At 32.7% G+C, this 24,989-nt stretch overlaps 1 protein-coding gene across 7 annotated transcripts in view; it reads right to left on the reverse strand.

Annotated features, from left to right (window-relative positions):
- LOC118179348 (histone-lysine N-methyltransferase SETD2-like) overlaps positions 1-24,989 on the reverse strand; it is a 205,043-nt gene that overhangs the window by 64,156 nt on the left and 115,898 nt on the right. For all 7 annotated transcript variants that reach the window (XM_035348531.2, XM_085808858.1, XM_035348536.2 and 4 more), the window contains 3 exons: positions 24,168-24,299; positions 9,472-9,576; positions 914-1,447 (listed from right to left, as the gene is read on the reverse strand). In XM_035348531.2, coding sequence (XP_035204422.1) covers positions 914-1,447; positions 9,472-9,576; positions 24,168-24,299 — 771 coding nt within the window. The remainder of the gene's footprint in view (positions 1-913; positions 1,448-9,471; positions 9,577-24,167; positions 24,300-24,989) is intronic.

The following is a 24,989-nucleotide window of genomic DNA, read 5'->3' on the forward strand; positions in this document are numbered from 1 at the left end:
TAACATGGCTAACAGATTCTATTATGATCACAAAATCAGGTTAAATCAAAATACTTAAGCAGTAAAACTAAAATACAGTTGTATAAGACCTTAGTTAGACCTATTGTGTTGTATGGAAGTAAGTGCTGGACAATGAAAAAAAAAAAAAAAAAAAAAAGATAACGATAGAGTGATGACATTTGAACAAAACTTTGAAGCAGTAAGGGAAAATGGAGTGTGGAGAATAAAATATAATTTTGAAGTAAAGCAGAAACTTAAAGACCAAATATAATAAAAGTTTAAAGCCTCACAACTAATATAGCTAGGCCATACCTATAGATATGAAGATGAATGCCCAGTGAAGAAATTGACATTCCAAAAGCCAGAGAGAAAAAGGACAGGAAGACCACAAACGAAGCTGCTAGACAATGCAGAAAAGTGGCTAAAGAATGCTGGTGTCACTAGGTAGAGGACAGTGGCATTGGATGTGTCAAAATGGGAAGTGCTGCCTGAGACAGTAAATGGCCATAAATTGGCTGTAGATGATTCTTAAATCATGAGAATAGTAGGGATAAAAATTTGTTATTCACACAGAAGACAGACGTGTTTTTTTAAAAAAGGGATTTTTTTCTCATTTTTAAAAGATTTTTATATGATGTATTAGCAAACTCATTTTCAGCCAGAAAAAAATTTGAATTTCGGAAAGTTTATATAGGAAGAGATCGAGTTTAGGTGCAAAGTAAATATAATGATTTTATTCTTCAACATCAGTCATATTCTTCTTAACAGAGACATTTTTCAACTACAAAATAGTAAACTATTAAAAAATATACAAACAATGGCTACAAGATGAATACTTTACAGTAATAATACATATCAGATAGAAGTTACAAAGAACAATATACTTAAAAAACTGATAAGAAATGAAATTAACCTTCAAGTCTTTCCATGAATCAAGTAAACTGCGAGCTAATGTTGACAATTCCACACTGGTTTTATTAAATTTTATAGTATCTCTTTCATCAGGCACATCAGCACTGTCTTCATCAGAACGAGAACTGTCTGCAATATTATTTTTGAATCCATTTGTAATTGTACTTTCTTGAACATTTGATCCAGTCACACCTCTGTGAAGTTCAAAAACATTGTTCAGATTTGATGCACTAACAATATTATTTGATTTAACTTCAGTACTCTGAGATAAATTCGATGAAATAAAGCATGATTCTGAAGGCTGAACACAAGCAATGCCATCAGGTTCACTATCAGATGTATCACAGGATTTCACTTTCTTTGGATATACAGTTAATTCTTTATGGGCTGGATAATCACTCAGGTCAGCAGAATGATAATCACCTTCTCCAATATTAGGTACAGGAGATGCCCATTTTTCGATTACATTCATAACTTTACTATCTAGGAGTAAAGTCTTATTTGGCACTGGAAGCAACTTCAGAACCCTTAAAATCTACAAGAAAAAGAAAGAGAAAAATCGAAATTACTGATGAAAGCATTGCTATATCGTCATTAGAAATAAGTGCTTTCCCAGATGAATACATATTTGAAAGAAGATAAGTGACTTTTTTTTATGTTTTACTAACAGTTAGCTTTATGTTGACTTTTATTTTATGTCTCATTTTGTCATGTACTTGCTCAGTTTAGAGGTTTAGTAAATAGTAGGTAGATTTTATGTCAAACAGCATAGGTTAAAATGGGAATAATTATAATCAGCATGATTCGTTAAGAAGACTGACTGTTGCCTGTGCTGCTGCTTGCCTACAGAGAGCCCTGTGTTCAGAACAAACCTGAAAGTCCGATGTCAGCACAGTTGGCAAGTTTTGAAATTTACTTGTGCTCTGCCTGTTTGAAACAGTTAGTGTCACAATTTTGTGTAAAGTTCCTGGAGTTGTAACTCAGTTAAATATTTTAAGGTTCCAATGAACCACTAAAGCACCATAGGTGATAAGTTGTTTTATATAATTTTAAGTCTCACTAGATGCAAAGAATTAAGTTTTACATTAATTTTTACATTTTTGTGCAGTATCTTGTGACCACGATAAAGATTATTGAAAAGCAATTACTCACTTTAATATGCAGAGATAACTTTTAAGGGTGATCAATTAGTTACAAATTATTAAATTAGCTAGTTAGATACCCTTAGTCATTACAGATTTACATCGCCACTATTAAATGTACTGTTTTCTTATATTTGTTAAAAAGCACTATTAAAATGACAATCTATTAACATGTCACAATTTAAAATACATGCAATTTATAACATTGATTCTTAAATGATATTAAGATACATACACATTAAAAGCTACAACACTTTCACGTTTTATAGCAACAATACTCAACAAAATATTTATCCATCATTTTAATTTAAAGCCTGCCCAAACATTTTGGCTAGTTCATATAGATTTCCTTCTCTTTAAGAATTTTTTCTAACAATTAGAGATTTGTCTTAAATGCAAACCATTGCTCTCGATAGTTTCTGTGTGCTTTATCTTCTAACTTGTGAATCTCTCGACTATGTACCTATGAGGGTTTACTTGATCTGATAAAAGTTAAAGCGTCCAAAACCACTGACAGACATGAAGCAAATTATTGCTGTGTCTGAAAGTAACTACAAAGTCAGATAAAGATTTAAATAAACCTCTTATTTAAAAAGACCTTAGAATATAAAAGCATGTTCTCATGCTAGCAAAATCAACTGCAGGTTATGGTGATCCAATTAAACAGGATTAGTCAAATTCGAAGTAAAAATGTGGACTAGTAGTCAAAGACTGCACTGTTTAATTTTAATCTAAGTAACATGTCGTAACATAGTTATAGCATAACAAATTCAAATATCGGCACTGATAATACAAATAATAATAATTACAAATTACCAGAGCTGGTATGAACTAATGAGGCGTGCAAGTAGAGGCCAGAAACAAATTCTGTCTTACAACCCCAAACCTTACTTGAGAAACTATCTAAGTGAATTTCATTCTGGTGAGGAAATCAAAAGGGAAGATTATAGCAGGCTGAAATTATTAAAAACTGCCTAATTTACATAATAATAACTGTACATCTCTGACAAATAATTTTCTTGCTCTTTATGTATTCGGTTTCTTTTTTCAATATGTTTCCCCTTAACTTTAGAATTTTTGGATTTAATTAAAGATTTCTGTTATTCTAAAAAACTAAATGTATTTAGAATGTATAGGAAAAGGTGCTAATTTTACTTCTTTAGTAATATGAACACTCAGAATTAATATGAAATGATATATGGTAAGGGCCGGTGTAACAGAATTTTTAAAATTTAAAGACACACCGAGCGACAAAATCTAGAAATGGCAAAATCTTAGAATTTAGGAAGCCATTAGGCAGTAGAATTTAGGATACACAGAGAGTGCATCAAGTGAGAAAATGTATTGTGCCAGCTTTGTGTATGATGCACAGAGCGGAAGTTAAGGTTTTCAGTGCCAGGAAACAGCTGAAGATTTTGTGCCTCCTTCTATATGGCAAGAATGAAAAACACTTCATTCTAAAATTTTGTAACATCTATTTGGCACCCCATGGATCTGTGCCAGGGGACAGATGTTCCCCCTTACTGCATGCTATGTCACTGATGATGCATTGAGACAAGATGAGATAAGATGAATCTTTTAAATTGTCAGTTTTTAATTTCTTTAGTAACAGAAAAATCCCCTTCTATAAATGCCTGCTCATGTGATTAGAAGCAACTTTGATATTTTCCATGTTTGTGTCTAGTAAAAATTAGATAAAACAAAAGGAAGATAAACATGTTATGAAAAAGACTTCTAGTATCAGAAGTAAAACATTCAAATATTATGTTTTCATTGTTCTTCCGAAAATCATATTAACAATCATAATTTAATTAACTGAAACAAATATACATATTTCAAATTTATTTTAAATTTTCTGTATTAATCAAGATGCAAATACAGATTCCTAATTTACAATTTCATTTTAATTTGCGCACAATAAATTTACATGATTGAATTTTGATATCATGTTGATCCCATGAAGACATTTTTCTGGAATCTCTAGATTTGTGGGTCTATAAATCTTGCCTTCAAATCCTTCTAAACTTTTCAAGTCGCAATGTTTAAAATCCTAAAGAAAACTTACTCCTACCAATTCTGTATCAGCAAAAAGCCAGAAATACGTTGGAAAAAAAAAATTAAGAGGAAAAAAGTGAAAATTTAATTTTGTAGAGAAAACTGATGCATATTCCGACAATCACATAGGAAAAACTCTTAACCATGAAAAAAATCAAAACAAAGGCATTTTTAATTAATTACAAAGCTATTTTGCTTTTGCTAAGAATTGTTTCGTAAACTGCGCTAAAGTGCAACTTAAGGATTTATTACCTAGTTCAGTATAAGTCACGAAAATGAAAAGTAATCTCACAGTATAATATGATATGGAAAAATTTAATTGTTTCATTTTAAAGTTATTTCTTGAAAACAATTTACAATCTTATTAAAACACTAGCATTATTTTAATAAGATGATTAATTAATGGTGAAAATGTTGATAAGTTGCCAAATTTTGTAACCTTTTAATAAAGAATTCACATTTCCAAAGGTGAAATGTTGTTTAAGAGCCTGTTCATTAGAAAAAATGAAATAATTTTGAAATGCTTATGTTTCACTTCTTGCTCAGAAACTTGAGTGCCCCATTGTTTATACTAGAAATAGCAACAAATTATAATCCATGAACCTACTCACTCATTCAAATGATAACTATAATTTATCAATAAATCACCAAAAATATTTGTCCAAAATGCTAATTCACATTCAAAATGGCAGTCGTAATAATGGTCAGAAACTTCTTATGATTAAAATTAAGGGCCTCTTGCCTAATTTGGTCGAAATTAAGGACCTTAAAGGACCAAAAATCGATTTTAAAAAACCTAAGGACTTTTAAGGACTCTCAGCGGCCATACGAATCCTAAATAACCTATGCCTCGAAAAATTTGGACCAACATTCTACAGCAGAATGTCTATAAATCAGTCGTTCTCAACCTTTTTTGCCCATGCACCCCTTTCACAACTATTAGCTGATTATCCTCCCTTTTCTAAAATAAAATTAAAAAAAAAAAAAAAAAAAACATATACATCGCTGAACACTGGTAGTTTGAATTGGGGTTCGAATCTACGGCTGGCTGCATGGGTATTTTTGTGATTTTCTCCATGTGTAATTGGTATACGAGGGCTATCCAGAAAGTAGATTACGTTTTGGAATAAAAAAATAAACAAAGTATAGGAAACAAATTTTATTATATACAGATGAAAGCCACACTCAAATACTACTTTTCTACATAGTCACCATACAAATTAAGGCATTTATCGTAGCGATGTACGAGCTTGGAAATTCCTTCGTCGAAAAATTCGGCCGCCTGCGCCTTCAACCACTTCGTTACCTCTTCTTGCAGCTGTGCGTCATCATCAAAACGCTGCATAGCCAGCCACTTCTTCATTGCTGGGAATAGGTGGAAGTCGCTCGGTGCCAGGTCGGGACTGTACGGCGGATGAGGAAACAACTCCCACTTAAAAGATTCAAGAACTTTACGAGTGACATTTGCCGTGTGGGGCCGGGCGTTGTCGTGAATCAACAAGATCTTAGAGCTCAACATTCCTCTGCGCTTGTTGAATTGCTCTTCTGAGTTTTTGGAGAGTTTGGCAATACCTTTGAGAGTTTATTGTAGTGCCTCTTTCCAGGAAGTCCACCAAAATTACACCTTTTCTGTCCCAAAAAACAGTCGCCATCATCTTCCTTGCCGACATTGTTTGCATGCATTTCTTGGGTTTTTGGGGAGAACTTGTGTGCCCCCACTGCATTGATTGCAATTTCGTTTCACAGTTCACATGTTTCACCCATGTTTCGTCACCAGTAACGATGCGATCGAGTAAAGAGTCACCATCCTTATGGTAAGCGTCCAAAAAGTTCAACGCTGCAGCCATTCGCTGATTTTTGTGGTCCTCTGTCAAGATTTTTGGAATCCATCTTGCACAAAACTTGTGGTAACCAAGCTTTTCGCTGATGATTTCGTGCAACAAACTTCGCGAAATTTGTGGAAAACTCAAAGAAAGTTCCGTTATTGTGAAATTTCGATTTTCACGGACTTTAGCATCGACTTTTTCGAGAAGTTCGGCGGTCACTATGCTGGGTCTCCCACTTCGATCTTCGTCGTGAACATTGGTTCGGCCATTTTGAAATCTTATGACCCACTGACGCACTCCACCTTCAGTGATAATGTTGTCCCCATACACTTCACGAAGCTGCCGATAGATTTCTATCGGTTTACAGTTTTTTGCAGTCAGAAACCTTATTACTGAGCGCACCTCGCAGCTCGCGGGATTTTCAATTAACGCAGACATTTCAAACCGTCACAGTATCTGAACGGAGCACAGCACGAACCTCTCACTAGCACGGCTAGATGCAGACTGAGCTGCGCAACGCTCTGACCCCAAGATGGCCGCGCTAGCCCCGCCCCTAGCGGACACAGACGGAAACGTAATCTACTTCCTGGATGGCCCTCGTACAAGATAATTGCCCTTAAGTCCTCCATGAAGGCATCCCTCCCTTTATCCAGATAGCCCTTGAATGCTTTGCCATAATCAAATAAACCAAAGGAAGACATTTAAATTTTGATTACTTTTAAATGCATTTTATATTTTAAACATAAAAGCATTGAAAATGTTGATAAATGCCAAAACTTGAATAAACATAGGTTTTTATGTTCATAAACTAAAACTAAATATTTAACAGGTAAATTAAAGATTGACCACATTTCCCCCTAAAACTATGGACCCACTGGTTGAGAACCCCAGCTACACATTTACTTATCAGTGTTTAAACTCTGTAACAAAGTTCATACACATCTCTGCATATTGACATTAAGTACTTTTAAGGATCTTTAATAATAATAATAATAATAAAAATTGAATTAAATTAAAAAAAAAAAAACATTAAGGACCTACCAGCAAAGGGACCTGAATAAACGAAAGCAATTATATATAACTGAACTTCACTTTCATAGTAACATTCTAAGAATAAATTAAATCTAAGCAGGAAACATTATTATGAAATATAATCTAATACATAATATTAAAACAAATTTGACAATAAAATCATGTTTGTAAAATTTATGCTTATAACAGTCCCATATATTTTAAAGAAGATAAGTGATGTTTAAAGTTTACCAACACTTTTTTTTTTGTCTCATTTCATCATGTACCTGCTCAGTCTAGAGGTTTACGCAAATTTTATGTTAAGCAACATAGGTTACAATGAGAAGTAAAATCATAACCAGCATAATTTGTAACAGAAGTCTGGCTGTTGCTACCAATGCTGCTTGCTAGGAAAGAGATGCCAATCAGAATGGAAATGGACATGAATGCCTGACATTGGCAAGACTGATATGTGCTGAAAGTTAGTTGCACTTCACCTATCTGACCCAGTTAGTGTCGAAACACCAGTACAGTTGTTGGAGTTATAATTCAGTTAATATACAGTATATAATATGAAGTTATATACTGTATATACAACAAGCACCAGAGGTACTAAGATGTCCCATGCACTAACTGTACAGCTTCAGCCCAGTTTTGAGGGAGAACTGCTTGGGAGGCAGTCTGAGGATCTTCCACCCCTCTTTGTCTACCATTCAAGGACTTTCGGCCTGCAGTGAATTATGAGTGCCCCTTGCCGCACAGGCACTATACATTTACAAACATACACATTTTCTCTAGGATTTGGACCTGGGTCTCATCAAATGACAGTCAGCATTATTAACCACTATACCATCTAGGCTGCAAGTGACAAAACAGGAGATCAAACTGCTGCCAAAATTCTAAGACTTACTGTCCAGCTGCATTAGAAGGCATTGCCATACCCATTCCTTGACTCAGTTCCGAAAGATTTTTAACATTTTAAGCCTTTATAACAGCACCTCAAAGAAATGTTTCATATGGATGGTGAAATTATTGAAGTTTTTCTCTAACGGTTCAATAGCTAAATATGGAAAGTCAGTTGCAATGGCACTGGCTTAAGCCAAAAAATAATGCAGGTAATTTCAATTTATTTCTCACATTCTTAGGAAATTTAATCAGTCCAAATATTTATTGGAAGTCTTACATATGAACAGGGTGAGACTGAACATTTTGAAATGCATTAAGAGGCAATGCCATACCCATTTCTTGACTTGGGTCTGAAAGTTTTTTGCTTTTTAAAGCCTCTATAACAGCATTTCAAAGAAATGTTTCACATGGATGATCCAAATTATTCTCTAATGATTTAGGCGGCAGCCAAAAGAATTCTGCACTAAAGGAATATAGAAGTTCATGGCTATATAAGAAAGTTTGTTGGAATGGCAGAGGCTTAGGTCAAAAAACACTAAAAATACTGTGGTGTTTTTGACCTAAAAAAGAAATTTTAATTTATTTCTCGCAATTCTTATTAGACTAAATTAGTCCAGATATTTACTGGAGGTCCTAAATATCACAACTGTGAGACTGAATAGAAGCAGAATGCCAAAAAGGCATCGTCCTATCAAATATATAGATTGGTCCATATAGTTTTATCTTTCCTATAACAGTTCCAGCATTTTATGGTATTCCTCTATATTCAGTTTTGGTATTTATAAGTTGGTTAAAACAAAACAAAAGCAAAATCAAATCACATAAATTCCAGCAAAATGCTACTTTATTTCATGAGTCTACTAAAATCTAGCACATCTAGTTGAAATTTCTTCTTGGCATTAAATACAATGTCCAATCACTGGTCTGACCACTTTAAATGAATGATAATTGTAATAAGGTTTTCATCAGCAATCTATATAAGTAAAATAAATGTTTGGGTTCAAGAAGGCTAGAATTCTATCTATGAAAATGAAACATGCAAAATATTCAAGTTTTATCTTGAGGTTTAGTCAACATACATAAAGGCTCCCATCTTTCCACTGCTCTTTATTTGGAGAATGCTAAGATATTGACAAATCAAATTCAATAAAATATTATAGCATTCATTTTGCAAGCTTTTATTAATAGCTCTTCCATAAAAATTAATACACTAGACATCCTACTGCTCTAGTAGATGTCAACTAGAAAATAATTATGAAAGTTCAATGAAATGGGAAGGATGAATTTTACCTTTATGGGCATAAGTCTTGACAAGTTACAAAATTGCCGCTGTTGGTTAGGACAAAATGCACCATGCACACAGGATCAACTGTTTCATGGTGTTAACATCACACAAAACTATCAGTATGCCTTCTTAAAAAGGTTAAAAAAAAAAAAAAAAAACAACTGTCAAACAGTTGTCTAGTGTTTGTGGATAATTTTGCACTTTAAACTGCACACTGTACATAGAATGAAAGTAGATATCAATTATAGTAGGTTTGTATTTTCAGCATTTTTTAAGAACCTGCATAAGTTTCTGCTTGAAAATAGGATAATGAAAATTATATATAAATACGTACCTTTTCTTTTAATTTCTCATCTGTCAGATATGCCATCCAGCTCCATAATAAGGAGAGACCATGGTAATCAAGGAAAAGACGAAGGCAAGCAACTTCAGAGGTTCCCTTAAAAAATACATATATTTATACATATATACACATAAAATTAAAAGAAAAAAATTGAATCGTATTTTTGGAAATATTAAAGAGTTTCAGACATGATTCCAGGTAGAAACTTTAACACATCGGTTGTCTGATATAGTACAGAGAATTCAAAATGCCTACTTTTGGTGTTTTCTAATACTATAATAATATTAAAAAGTGGGAATGAAATGCTCCCCCTTAAAATTTTTAACAAATAAGTATGTGGCACAACACATAGGTCACATGCTTCTTTCAACTTGTGACCCTGTCTCTCAATGTGTTTACTGCAGTTGGCACTTTAAAATGCTAGTGAAAGTAAATGATACAGCACAATTTAACAGTGCTGTAGTACAGATGGTATGCCAGAAAAAAATATTCAAATGAATTTGAGAGCACTCAAAATGGATATTTTCGTTGAAATACGATAGCCGACATTTTTCATGATTACAATACTTCCTTTACTTCATACGAGGAAGTAAAAAGAATAACACCAGTTTAAAGTTAGCTACATAACCCTATAAATAATTCTGAAAAATTATTAAATATAAAATTTTGATTGCCAAAGGCAAATTTTCAAACAAAATTCAACAGCACTATCAAATTGCATTCATTTATTTTTAGTCATCAACTAACATCAACTCTGCAGCAAATTCTTGTGCACTTTTAAAGACAAACCAACTGCAGTATTTTGTGTACTGCTTATTATTGATTCAATTTATAACATTCTAATCAATGCAAATAATTCTATTGACTTAACAACACTGCTTTAAAAATTTTTCACCCAACTTACAATCTACATTTTGAAATAAAGTCATCAACTTATTTATGTTTGCTTAGTTACTCAGGGTTGCCACTCAAACAGGAGAATGAAATTCCCTGACTTTTCCAGGTATGTTTCAAGAAAATTCCAGTTTATCTGCATAATGTACATTGGCTATGCTAAGCGGTAAATTAATTATGGTATTACTTGTACTGTGTAGCAAATTCACTTAATTACTCAATAAATCCCAGAGGACATTTATTCTTAATTATTCTTGGTACACTTTGTTTGATAATTTTGTTTACTTTTCCGCTTAAAAAACTTAATAAAATTTAAGATATATACATTAGATAACAACTGTACGTTTTATTTAATTATTACTCATGATCATCCACAGTTCAACACGAGGCTAATCCGGTTCTTATAAATAACAACGCAATGCTAAAAGTTAGGTTAGATTTTAGGTAAATTTAATTTGTGTGAGGTGTATTCTTAAAAGGCACCTTAACACTTGAAAACACAAATATTATTATAATAGGAGTTGTTTTCTCCACTGAAGTTTGAGATTAGAATTTGCCCAATCTGGAATAAAATAAGGTGGCTTTTTTTGCAGACATTCTGCAGCTGAATGAAAGAAAGAAATCTATTTAATGATATTTTTTACTAAATTGAGGTATTTTATATTTATTTCGCAGCATACATAAGGAAAAAATATGTGCATTAAATTTCGTGATGTCATCATACTGCTAGAATTAATTTCAGAATTATGCCAGAGAAAATTTCCTGAAATTTGGAAATATTATTTACTAATGATAAATAAATTTAGAGGGAAGAAGCAACATTAAATGATATGAATAACATAAAAATAAAGATAATTACTTAAAAATTTAATTAGAATAATCAACGATATTTTAGCGAATATAGTTATATTACATGGTTATCCTAGATGATTGATTACTATTTTTTAATTTTACTGCAAAATGACAAGGTATTCATTAAAAAGAAAAAAAAAAAAAAAAAAAAAAAGAGTTTGCCGTAAAATCCTAGTATACGATATGGCCTTCGGATGATTTTGAAAATTGTCGCCAAGAACAAAATGACCCGTTTACTGCTCAACATCATGTCGCCAAATCCCGCTGTACCATACATGGAGATTATTCTAACCAAAGAACGTCTATGTAAAAAGCGGAGGGAAAATTTGCCAAGGGATTTGGCGACGGAACCTGGCGGCCAGAATTTCCCTCTCCACGATGTGTACAGGAAATTGAGAAACACGTGTTAAGAAGAAACGTTCTTAGACAAAAAAGAAAACTACGAAAATCCGTTTTTAAATTATTGCGAAAAATCCAAGAAGAAACGTTTTATCAAAGAATGTTTTTTCTTGAATTTTTCGCAATAATTTTAAAAACGGATTTTCGTAGATTTTTTCCCCTCCCCTCAAAATAGCTAATCCATGAATTAATTTACTTGCGCCAAAAAATATTTTCTTTTCCTTTAGAGTTTAAAGAAATTTTAAACGATATTCATTTTATGAACTCTTGATAACGTGACCTTCGAACTTCAACACCGGTTTCGTGCTTTGGCGACAGATATATCGCGCATGCACCGCCGTTTCCCGCTATGATGGAACGGAGAAACGTCTGTTGCAGAGAGGTTTTCCTTCTTTACAATACATATTTTTTTATTCTAACCTTCATGGTACCGTATACTAGGATTAAACCCATTTTGTTTTATACGAGAACAGGTACTTTCTTTAGCTCATGCACTGCACATGTGATTCTCGAGGTTGCTGGAAACCAAAAGTTGCGGGAAACTTGCTTTGCCTTTCTAAAAAGACAATCAGATTGGAGCTGCAAAAATTGGCTCTATTCCAGCTGCCCGAATGACACTCACATGATACACAATTTGCCAAAAAAGTTATCTCTTCCAACGTCGGTGCAAAATTCGCCTTTTTTGGCGGGATTGTTGTATGAAATTCCTTGACTTTTCCAGATTTTGACTAAAACACTTAAATTCCCTGACTTTTCCCTGAATTTTTTGGTCAATTTCCGAATTCTCTGACTTTTTCCGGTTTTCCCGGTAGCGCGGCAACCCTGGTTACTGCTTATTAATTTTTTATATGCTTACACAAAAGCAAACTGAAGTTTTTTACAACCTTCAAATCAGTACATTGATTTATATGGTTACTGCAGCTGTTGTAAAATATATTATTAGTTCATCAGTTTTTTTCCATTAAAACCTCATTTGTATATTTCCATTCATAATAAAGATATCACACATAAAATAAAAATTATTTGCACAGCATAAACTTGTAGTATGAAACATTTTGTCATAGTAAGATTTTAGGAACTTCAGTGACTTCTGGTCATACTTTTCAGATATTTTTCAGTCATATTTTCCAGACTTCCATTTATTAACTTTGCTTGCATAAAAAAAGAGTACATGTCTACAAAATTAATTGCTGTAAAATTGTGAGCTGCCTTAATTGGTATAGTAGTTAATGATGCAGATTACTATATTGTTGGGCCTGTATTTGAAAAATAGAGAAGGCATGGATGTTTGTTAAGTGTGTGGCATGGGTACAATTAAAATATTGGCAACCTGAATGTCTTTGAGTAGTTTGGTGGCAAGGGGATGGGCAGGAGACTCTCAGGTACATCACCTTTGTCGAAACTGGGCAGGAACTATACCTGCACGTGTAAAAATGTGAACATTAACTAATAACAAATGCTTCTGGCCACAACAAATGACTGAAATACAAATGAATGAAACTTAACCATAGATTAAATACATGATAATTAAGTTCCATTATGTATCTTTTATTTTATTATACTAAATTTCCCCCAAACTATCAGTCATCTATAGTTTTAAAACAACATTTTGAAATTATGGAAAAATCACAAAATAGAACTACATAGTTAAATATTGTTACATTTAATGTACCTTCAGTTATTTAGCATGACTTAGCAAATTTTTGTATTACTACATAATTTTTGATTAGCCGATTGCTATTCACTTACTTTTAAATACTGAGAGGGTTGGCATATCTTCTTTGTTAGTGGTAACAGGAAATCAAAACTTCCTTCACAAGTTATTATAACTAATATAATTCATTTAGTTTATTGAGATTATGGCAAAGCATTCTAGGGCTATCTGCTTAAGAGGAGGATGTGCTCGTGGAAGACTTTCTAAGGTAAACTGGCTTATATACATGTTACACATGGTGAAAACCAAGAAAATGCCCATGCAGCCAGCCTGTTTGTGGGATTCAAACCTCAGACCGAACTACCAGTGTTCAGCGACTTTACTATTCGGCCGCTGGTGAGTCATTATACCTAGTACCATTTGGACTAGGCTTATCACACCATTCTAATATTCTAGGGCTTTTCAACAGGCCATTTCTATGACATGGTGGAAGGCCAATTAATAGTTAAGTACATCTGGCATGAAAGATTCCCAGCCAAAATTTTTGAGTTGCAGCTGTATGCCAGCCAACAAACATCGATGAGTAAATTGTACTGGTCAAACATCTCTAATATATGATAAATGCTCTAATTCATCCCAAAAAATAATCAGTGAAGTCTAGGTGGTGCTGTGGACTAGCCAATTAACATTGTAAATGCTTCCAATTTAGAAAAAAAACCCTAGGTATCACAGATAATTTTGATTTAAGGAGGGAGAAATAATTAACACTGGATGAAAATTTATGTTGTAATAAAGACTTGTCCTAGCTCTGATAAAGGATTTCAACCTTTGTGTTAAAGCCCTATCAGGTTTGGCAATGTACCTCACATTTCCATGATGTTTTCAACATTTCTGAGAATTCTATTGATAAACTAAATTGTCATATTCACCTGACAGCTTTACACTGTTATAAATAATTAACACATTATCACTTATATTGCTTGCTGAGCGTTAGACTAGTTATACTGTGAAACACATAGTATATGGAAAAACACCTTCGAAAGGATAGGATTTTTAGATGAGCTCATGAAAATTCTTCCTAAATCTTTTTTTCTTGTCATAGACTTCAATTTAAGCTGCAACAGAAGGCCAACAGCATTTCTATTTCTCTACCATAATAACCTGCTATCCAGATAGTATAACGGTTAGAGATGTTGAATGCTGTACCAATGGGCCTACATTCAAATCATGGAGAATTGACTGTGGTTTGTGTTTAGTATCTGTGCAGCAAAGGGGCATGCAAAATAACACGGCTAGTCAAAAGTCCTCTTGGGTGGTGGCAGGAAAAGGATAGTGGGAGACTAATGAATTGGCCCTGGGATTTTCTCTATCAAAACTGGACCAGAGCTTAACAGTTAAAAAAAATGCCTGATATACTTTGGGAATGTACCTTGCTTCAACTTGGACCTGTATCACTATAACCATAAAAGTGTCATCTATATGTAGCTTGACCAGGCATCAGTGTTCTGTTCTATTTTAAATGGAATAGCTTTCATATTGCTTGAGTCAATTATTCATATTTATGTATTTGAGCCATTTGTTAAAGCTGAAGACCCAAAGTGCTCAAATCTGTTCTAATTAATTCAATGTCTCTACTTGATAAACCAAAGATTTGATCAATGCAACCCAGAATATGTGATGAAATATTTCTTATTCAGCTTGTTTCTCAAGGCATAAAACTGACAGCAGATGGGTGAGATTTGCCAACTATAAAAGTTCTTCTATGAGCTGATATACTTGGAAGCATTTAGACTGGAAGAAATGAGGTAGTTTTAGCTATGACTGGAAGTACTGAGGTAGTTTTAGCTGTAAAAGTTTCAGCCGTAGATACCTTACTAGGCTGATCAATTTTAAGATTAGGGAAGAAAAAGCAAGTGGTTAATATGGTTACATTAAACCTCAAAAACCTCAAATACTGAGATGCCAAAGATACAGGATTTAGAAGTTTATGGCATTACAGATCCTGTAGAAAGGGAAAATAAGATCCTTTTTTTAAGAGGAAACTTTGATCCATTTCAGGAAAACCTTAAGGGTACTGAAAATCAATGTTATAAAGTAGCTTTGTCATGGTTAGCTGGACATCCTGCTCTTTATGATAAATGCGACTTAGCAGAATCATGATTTCGCATGATTACAAAACATTTGTTTAAATGAAAATAACTCTGAGGGTTGAGATGCTGTACTCCAACAGTTTGAATTAGAAGGCATCATAGAAACTTTCAGTGGAGTAAATTTCAAAGCTTAGTCATTATCTTCCTCATAGACCTGTTATCAAGCCATCCAGCAGTACTTGCCAAGGTTCACTAACTGTTCAACACTTCTTTCACGCAACCTATATATGCTTCCTTAAAGGACAGTTTCAGTGTTGGACCAAGTCTGATACATCACATATTGTCACTATTGTTGAAATGGAAGAACAGAAATACGGATGGAACAGACACTACAGAAAATATTGAATGTTTTCAAGGTTTACAGATCATTTGATCATTATGTTAAACCATACACATTAACCTCTGTGTGTTTGTGCAGTGAAAATAAATCAGATATTAAATGAAGTTGGAATTTTGAGTCAAAATAGGCCCATTTTAGGGTTTTCAATATCATCCACTATCCAATTTGTTAAGTTAGATTAATTATTGTTATACAGCACTTTACAGCTATCTGCCTAGCTGGAAGAGATGGCATTGTGTAGACTTTATAATCAGTTTTGAAGGGCCTCATATTAGTCACCCATCTGTCATTGCAACAAATTTCAAGCCAGCAGCTGAGTGGTTACAGCTTCAAAACATTAAAAGCTCTCAACAGTTGAGTGGACTACTTGCAAAGGATTTTCACTTCACACAGCTTCTTTCACACCATGCTATAACATCCCTCCCTTTGGCTGATAATCCTAATTTAATAATCCAATTGATTTAAGCTTTTATATAGTTTGTCCCCCATTCCATATCTACCTAGTTGGAAATAAGGATGTCTGCTAAGTTGGATGCAAAGGTTTCCTTAAATCAAAAACAAAGAATACAGATGTCATCTTCAAGTTCATATATATTCCAAAATTTCAGCAAACTCAACATCAGAATTAAAGTGGTAGCATTATCTATTACACAGTTACAATGTATTTTTATTATTATATCATTAACTTATTTCTCACTTTTCTCAAAAAAAGCTACATTATCAAGTTTTAGTAAAAATATATCTTCATGCTGAAATTTTCAGTTAATATTTGAAATTAATTTTTACATGGATATATAAATTATAATTATTGATTTTCCTTTTTCAAAGCCTTTTAACACTTTTTCATTTATTTTTAACCCATTTATCATTTATGCCCAGTGGATAAAATATGGGATGCTTGGAAAGCACTATGTAAAAAATCTTGTAGTGCATATATTCTTTCACCAAAGCAATTTTCGATAAGGATTGTTCTTACTGTTAGCAAAAGATGGAACCACTAAATGGACATTAAAATTATTTTAGAACAAGTTTTTTTTTTTTTTTTTTTTTTGTAGGATTCATTCCAGCATTGACACATCATGGGTAGTCGCAGGAAGGAAGTACCTTTTGCAAACTTCTTATTCGTTAAACTAGAAAAATTAAAAATGATTTGCTTAAAAAAGATCACAAAAGATTTCTGACAAAATTATTTTGAAAAGAAAAAAAAAAAAAAAAAAAGAGTATTTGACGGCATATAAGACGCACTTTTTTTCCTAAATTTGGTCTCAAAAAAGTTACCTGCGTCTTATACGTGAAGGACACAGGTTAACTTTCAATACTGAATGTTATTTTTAGCCCGGATAAAGGTCTAGACACACATAACGTTTTCTACATCTACATGTGTGTGGCCTTCTAAATAAGGGTGCATCTCATATGCTGTCAAATACGGTAATTACGTTTAATTAAGACACAATAACACGCCGAACAAATACTAATTCAGAAGTCAAACAACAAAAATCAGCGCTTTATTTTCAAAATTTTCACAGGACTAGTTTCGATGGTTTTACTGAACCACCATCCTCAGCTGCAAAACTGCAAATGAACAACATAGGAAATAATGATTAGATAAGATAAGAAAGCCTGGATAAGCAAGTGGTGCCATTTGTTGGTGAAACCAGAACTAAAACATAGTTTCTTTAAAGGACGAAAGACGTTTAATCTTTGTTGCCCTGTTTATGGAACACTTTGTGAGTGCACTAAGCGAAAAATATTTTACTGTCTGATCAATAACCTAAAAGTGTTTTTATTTGAAATATGCATGTTTTATGCGATAATACTTCAAAATCTTAATCTCTTATTACTACTATTGTATACAAAATATAGAAATTCTACAATATGTGCTAAAATATATTTGTGTCTACAAGGGGAAAAAACCCCAATTTTTAATTTTTTAACCCTTTAACTGCCGCGGGCGTATATATACGCCTTGCTCAGTCGATGCGTTAACTGCCCCGGGCGTATATATACGCCCTTACAAAATACTATCAGTTGCTTTGCGCTGCTACCCGTTAAACTATTCGCAAACTTTTGGAATGCAACACCAGAATGACCTTGACGAAGTATGTGAAGGAGGATATTATTTCAGAGAAGTGTGGGGAGAAATTGGAGAGAGGGATGTGTCTAAAGTGCTTAAAGTAATGACTGCGTGATATTGGCTAGTGTTGTTTGAGTAAAACGTATTTTTTTTTTATTCTGTGTCTTTCGTTTACTTTTTGTAGTAGGAATAAAGAAAGATATAACGGATGTTTCAAACCCATTTATCTTTCTTGAATTATTTTTTGATGAACTGCTCGTGCTTTATATTGCTACTGAAACTAACCGTTTTGTAGACGAGTATATGAACCAACAACACCTTGCAAACGAAAAATCAAGAACAATATCGTAGCATTCAACCAATTCCGAAGAAATATATGTTTTTATAGGCATACTGATTTCACAAGGTATATAACACTGAAACATGATATTAAACTTTACTGGTCTAAAAATGAATTGATCGAAAACCCATTATAGGGACATTTTTTTTATTATAAAAACATCCTTTTTATTATACTTACATCTTTTTATTATATTTTTACTCAAAATATTAAATTTTGTGCATTCATTTTTTTTTTTTTTTTACTGTTTATTTTGTGAAAGTAAACAATTTTTAGAAAGTAAAACTTGCTCTTATTTTCCCCCTAATAAATCGCATAACTATGCGTGTATATGTGAAAAACCGTGGCACTGGGGAATGAATCTTGTACGTTTTCCGCGGCAGTTAAGGGGTTAATAATATTTAACTTTTTTTTAAATGCATTTCATTTTCAGATTATGCATGTTATTGAAAAGAGAATATGATTTATATCATTTTGTATACATAAAAAATTATAATCGTTATTTACTAGGAAACTTCGTTCAATTATTTCACATATTTAATTTACATATCCATTTACGATAGCAATATACACTTACTTATTACTCATAAAGCTCGTTGAGGAGTGAGTTATCAAATTCTGGATTTGCAGTTGTAGGTACAGCCAGAGAAAATTGGATTGGAAATTGTTCAGTTGAAACCGTTGAAAATTTGAGAAAAAAAAGTAAGAGGTGCTATCGATTATAGGAAAGACATGTCATCTGGTGTAACGGTGGTACATTGGAAAAACAACAGTATTGTTACAACAGTTTCTAACTATACTAGAGTAAATCCACTAGGTTCATCCAAATGCTGGTCGGCTTCTAAGAAACAGATAACAGTACCTCAGCCTCACGTACTTATGACATACAACAAGTTTATTGGAGGTGCCAATAGAATGGATGAAAATATTTCAAATTATTGCACTGGATTCTGTGGAAAGAAATGATGATTTCCACTTGTCATGTTTTTGTTAATGTTTTCAATATCTTGTTTAATGCCATGTTTTTATTTGATATAAAAGTTTCAAATACAAGTGTATTCAATTAAAAATGCATGATTCCTCCATTGCATGTTTGCAAGAAAGACCATGGATAAACTAGAATTTCGGTGCAGCATTCCCCAGAACTATCTCAAATGATTTGGAGTGCTTCCCAAACTGGAAGAACAATCACTTCAACAAAGATGAGTAAATGGAAACTATTCAGTTGAAACAGTTAAAAATCTGAGAAAAAAATTTAATTTGACCAAATTTTCCCCGCAATTGTTCTAAGTAAAACACAACTGTGATGTGCTCAGTGTCCAGGTAAGACCACAAGAAATTGTAAAAAATATAATGTTGGACTGAATGACAAATGCTTTCAAAACTCTCATTAAAAATAATTGTTTTTACATTTCCATTGTTTATAATATGTAAAAATGATAAAACCTTCTTAAAATTACTATCTCTTTGAATAATTTCATCGAATTTATTTACATTAACCATTACTAATTTTTAAAGATTTGCAACACTTGAAGTTTCAAATACAGGTGTATTTTGCTTATGTTTCAAAATATTCTAAGATTGCTATAAATCAACATCAATCACTTTTAAAATGTAACTTTTAATATGTAAAATATTTACATATCATTAACCCAGAAGCATGCGCGCTCTTTTGAGTTACACGAGCACGTAAAAACCTACTATATTAATATAGAATTTATTAGGAATTCATTATATTATTATTCAGGTTAGTCAGGAATTATTATTCAGGTTTATCAGGAATATACTGCTTGAAAGAACATCTTCCTCGTAAGGCTTCAAGTTTTTCATTAATTGTTATGAACTCACCGACAGTGTGATGTTTTTGGTAGTTATTCCCAAAATCTTCAAAAAAATCTCTTATAGGTGCAAGTTTATCTGATCTGTTCTTGAGGACGTGAGTTCCTATGTCATCAAAATGCAAACATCTTTATAAAAAAAGAAAGCATGTGTAGAACATGGTTTTGTGGAAAATTTCCAAGCTGGTTCCGTCTCTTGCCAGCAGATCTCGTACATTTACGAGATGACTTATGTATGTCACAATATAAAAGACCTATAAGAGTGCGAATTTCAGTTAGAGTTGTGTTATAAGCATCTCTCTCTCTTTGAAAGCTGTCAGAAATAGATGCAATATAAATATTTGTATAACTGACGACTTTCAGCAACATTTGTTCACTTAGTAAAAGTTACCAGGATTCATTTGGAGTCTACACATATTTAGCTTTACCAATGTTTCCAGGAAATTTAGTAATAAGATTATGAGCAGGATTTCTTGTTTTAGACTTTCTTTTTACTTACGAAACTTTATACTTTCTTTTTACCATTGGGTTTTTGTCTTTTCAAATAAAGCAATAAATGTCACTCAAATTTTTGTTTTCAGAATGCATCTCGATTTCTGAATCAGTGTCATGAGAACTAAAAATTTCATTATAACTTTCATCATCAGTTTCTTCGATGGAGTCTTCAACAGTTAATACATCAAATAAATTTTGCAAATGTAACGTTTCTTCCTTATACGATAAATTATGCAACATGTTTGCTGTTTTCTTTTCTACCACACTTTACAGCAATGCAAATAGACGTGTTAGGTCTGAAAGACCCGATCCGATTAAAGCAAAAGTTAAAATAAAATTTCCGGCAAAAAACTTCGGGATAATAGGGACGTTTTCAGAAAGGTTTCTTTAATTGAGCGGGTCCATTGGACCCAGCGTGTGCGCTCGCGGTTTAATTACAGCTTTTCGGTGGTTCAGTATTTAAACAAAATCTATATGCTTTCATAATCAAAATCTTTTAAATAGGAACCGAAATATTCCTAATGTGTGCAAAGCATCTAACGAGCTGCTGGTGGAAAGTCTACGGAAATTCAGAAGGCACGTCGCGTGGCATTCAACACGCAATGCTAGCGCCATCTATTAATTAATCAAAATAATTTCCACACACTCCCCACCTGAACTCTGTTAATAGTTCACATTAATGCTTTGCGGCACAGTATGTGTCCAGTCTGAACACACCTAAAAATTGAATGAAAACGGATTTATAGGTTACTATAGGTTAAGGTTACTCTGAACCTTCTTTATTTATACAGTACAAAGTCCATAATCCGGACTCGTCGGGACTTCAGCGATTCCAGATTAGGGGTTTTTCTGGTTTATAGATCATCAATTTAAATCTGGTAAGCTGGCATGCAGAAATTATACAATTAAAAATATGAAACCGTAATTTATGAAATAAAGAGCAATTATGATCTAAAGGGTATCGAATTTTACACAAAAAAAAAAGCTTAATATTTATTTGTTTACTTTATTAAACATTTCTTTCTACGTGCGCATACGTAGAGCATCACGCGCATTCTTTATGCCCATGCGTAAAGCATACAAAAAAAAGTTTGTGGCCTTAGAGGTCCAGATTATAGATCATTCCGGATAATGAACGTCCAGATTACGGTTTTGTACTGTAGTAGATGGCAGCTCAATACAAACCAGTTCATATATTTCAGTCATGTTTAGTTGGGGGGGGTATAAAAGGAAATGTTTGAAAAGAAATTTCTATATTATTTTTTTGGCTGTACGCTAATCTCCTTATTCTATATTTGTTTTAAATTTTTACCTTGAAATCTTGCCTTAAAATCAAACGGTGAACCCTAGGTGTGCCCAGACTGGGCTCACCAACAATCTAGGACAACTGAGAGTCTGTATTCTTTTGTTTCTCTACATCTCATCGGTCAGTTCATTGACAACAATGCTCATTTCAGCACGCTTTTCAAACCTCTATTCAATCAGTGTGCCCCTTTGGGCACACCCACAGAATTAAAACGATAAGTGCTATCTTCACAAAATTTTACTTGTGTACTCCTGTAAGCCTAATTAGACTGCCTACTTTTTTTTTTTTTAATCAAAACTCCGACTTTAAAAGGTAGCGTGACAGAAAGGGTTAATCTAACAACAATCAAATTTATATCAATAAGTATTTTAACATATAATTATAAAACAATTAATCAGTATATTAAATGAATAGAAAATATATACAAACTATAATCATTCTACTAAATTCTAAAAAATACATGTTAATCATCAAATACAATTTGACACTACTTCAGTAAATCTAAACTATTCTTAATCTAATCATATGAAACTAAATTAGCAAAATAAACAATTGCATAAAAAGTATCCAATCTTAATCATATTATTAAACAATAAAAAAATATTTTTAAAGAGTTCTAAAGGATATAATAATTGAACTTATCATTTTATTATTATGCAAGATCATCAACTTTTAGATCATCATAAACGTTAAGATTTTTTAATTGATGAGCTGTCCGAAGATCCATCAAATATTGTTTTTTCCATTTAGTCCACAACTCTCTAACCAATAAATCTTGATAAATATTTCTTTTGGTCAGAGAGGACTTGGTAGAGCCATCTCTAACAATGAAGTTAAAGTTAATAGGTAATGCAGAATCTTTTTTCCCGAAAATCAAAAAATTGATTGGCTTCAGTGGCAACGGTTCCTTATGGTCATTGTATACATATGTCAAAGGACGAGAATTCAAAACAGCTTCCACTTGTGCTAAAACCGTTGACAATTCTTCAAACTTTACTGAGAATTTTTCTTAAGCACTCTTTCACTGATTTTACTAATATCTTGTAAAGCCTCCCTACCAAGCCCCTCGTTCTATTATAAACTTCCAACTGATTCTTTCATTCAACAGAAAATCTTGGAATTTCTCCTTCGAAAATTGTTTAGAGAAATTTGCAAGTTCTTTTTTAAAAGTTTTTGCGTTGTCTGAATAAATTACTTGACTATTGCCTCTCCTAGATGTGAATCTTTTGAATGCCATCAAGAAAGAATCCGTAGAGATTTGGTACAAGTTCCAGATGCACGGCTCTAGTGATAGCGCAAGTAAATAATGTTACATAGGCTTTTTGACTTCTTTCGACGTTTTTTACGTAAATTGGTCCAGCGAAATCGATTCCAGACACGTAGAATGGTGGTGTCTCATTGATTCTATCTTCTGGAAGTTGAGAAGTGGTCTGATCAGCAGATTTCAATGAATACCTTTTACAAATAAGACATTTATTATTTTCTTGACAAACTGATGTCCTTTTGGGATCCAAAAGCGACTTCGAATTTCAGCTAAGGTCGTTGCTACTCCTCCATGCATCAGTTTAACATGTGAACTTTCTATTATCAAATTCATTAATAATGAATAAAATTGCTAAAAAAGCTTGGGCATAAACAGGTTAATATGTGTTTCTTTCTATTGATATAAAAAGTCTTCAGACTGAAATTAGTCCACTCCTACCCAGTAAATATATGGTTGAGATTACTGAATAAAATACTTCTTCACATGATTAAACTTAATTATTATTATCACTACTTAAACAACATAATTAAATTTCGACATGGCATATGTATCAGCTTTATAATGACTCAAAAATAACTTCAGGAATACGCTAACATATTTTAAACCATATAGTACATTAAAAAAAGTGGAGAGATGTTCTTTTGGAAATTAACACTTAATCATGCAAAATTTTACAGCCTTTTACATATTTAAGAAATATTTCCACTGTTTTCATCAAGCTTAGTTTTCCTAGTTTATGTCAAGTTGTTTATGAAGAACTATGAATTCCTATAAAATATTCATGATGCAGACAAAAAGCAAGATGTGAAAAGAATCGAAAAATGAACTTCGAAATGCAATCAGAATCCTTAAAGTAAATTCACTAGAATTTCATACAAGTACAATACAATAAACTTTTGTTTTCTTTCTTCTGAAGTTGGCCTTTCTGTTATCATATAAAATATCAAACATAAATAAAGAAAAATAAATTGCAACATTAATTGCTAAATTTTGCAAGCAATTTAGGGTAAAGCAAGTTATAATTTGACTATTACTTAAACCTCCCTTTTACTATTTCCTATGATAAAGATTAAAACTTTACCAGAAGAATTTCAAGCAGTTTCTCACGTGAATGAAAATCTTCTGCTCGAACCATTAACCTTGCCAACATCAAGGTGTCATCTTTGTTGCGCAGACCACCAATCTCACTCAATTTTCCTATTTCTTCTTCCAACTTAAAAAGAAAATGTCACAAATTAATAGTGCCACATAAATACAAATAAATATTTCTACAAAAATTTAGGACATATTAAACAATTCTGAAGACTGAATATAACTATGATGGAATGGGAAAATCTTCTGAGTAAGAAGGGAAATGATTACTAATGATTTTGTGACTAGATAATGATGTAAAATGTAGTACCCATTTAGTCCAAACCATATACAGAATTACAGTTTTGATCATTTTTGAGGTTAGGTTTAACATGCCAGATATATGTACAACACATATGAGGAACGGACTAACTGGTAAATATATATATATATAATAAGGTGCTGCTGCCCCTCCCCCCAAAAAAGGTGAAATGAGTAGTCAAAGCTTTAGCGCTTATTTGAAAAGCAGCACGATTTTAAATTATCAGCAAGTGTCAATGCCCATGGCTAACAGGTACCATGAGTGAGAAAAAAAAGAAATGATCTTGGTTATTGTAGATATTTGGTAATCTAGCAATAAATTTGATTTCAATACTTGAAAACTTTAAGCCTTGACAGTTTTCAGTTACATACATGAATAGTGAACACTCGTATCGTTTTCCAACATAATATTCAATGAATTGCATAAAACATTAAACATTTTAATTACAATTTTCCCCTAACTCCATAGTGTGCCTTAAAGTAAATATGTAAGCAAAGTGATACTTATCAA

This window comes from Stegodyphus dumicola, chromosome X2 (assembly GCF_044657685.1).
Source record: "Stegodyphus dumicola isolate Sdum_Otavi_A_Nest chromosome X2, ASM4465768v1".
NCBI lineage: Eukaryota > Metazoa > Arthropoda > Arachnida > Araneae > Eresidae > Stegodyphus > Stegodyphus dumicola.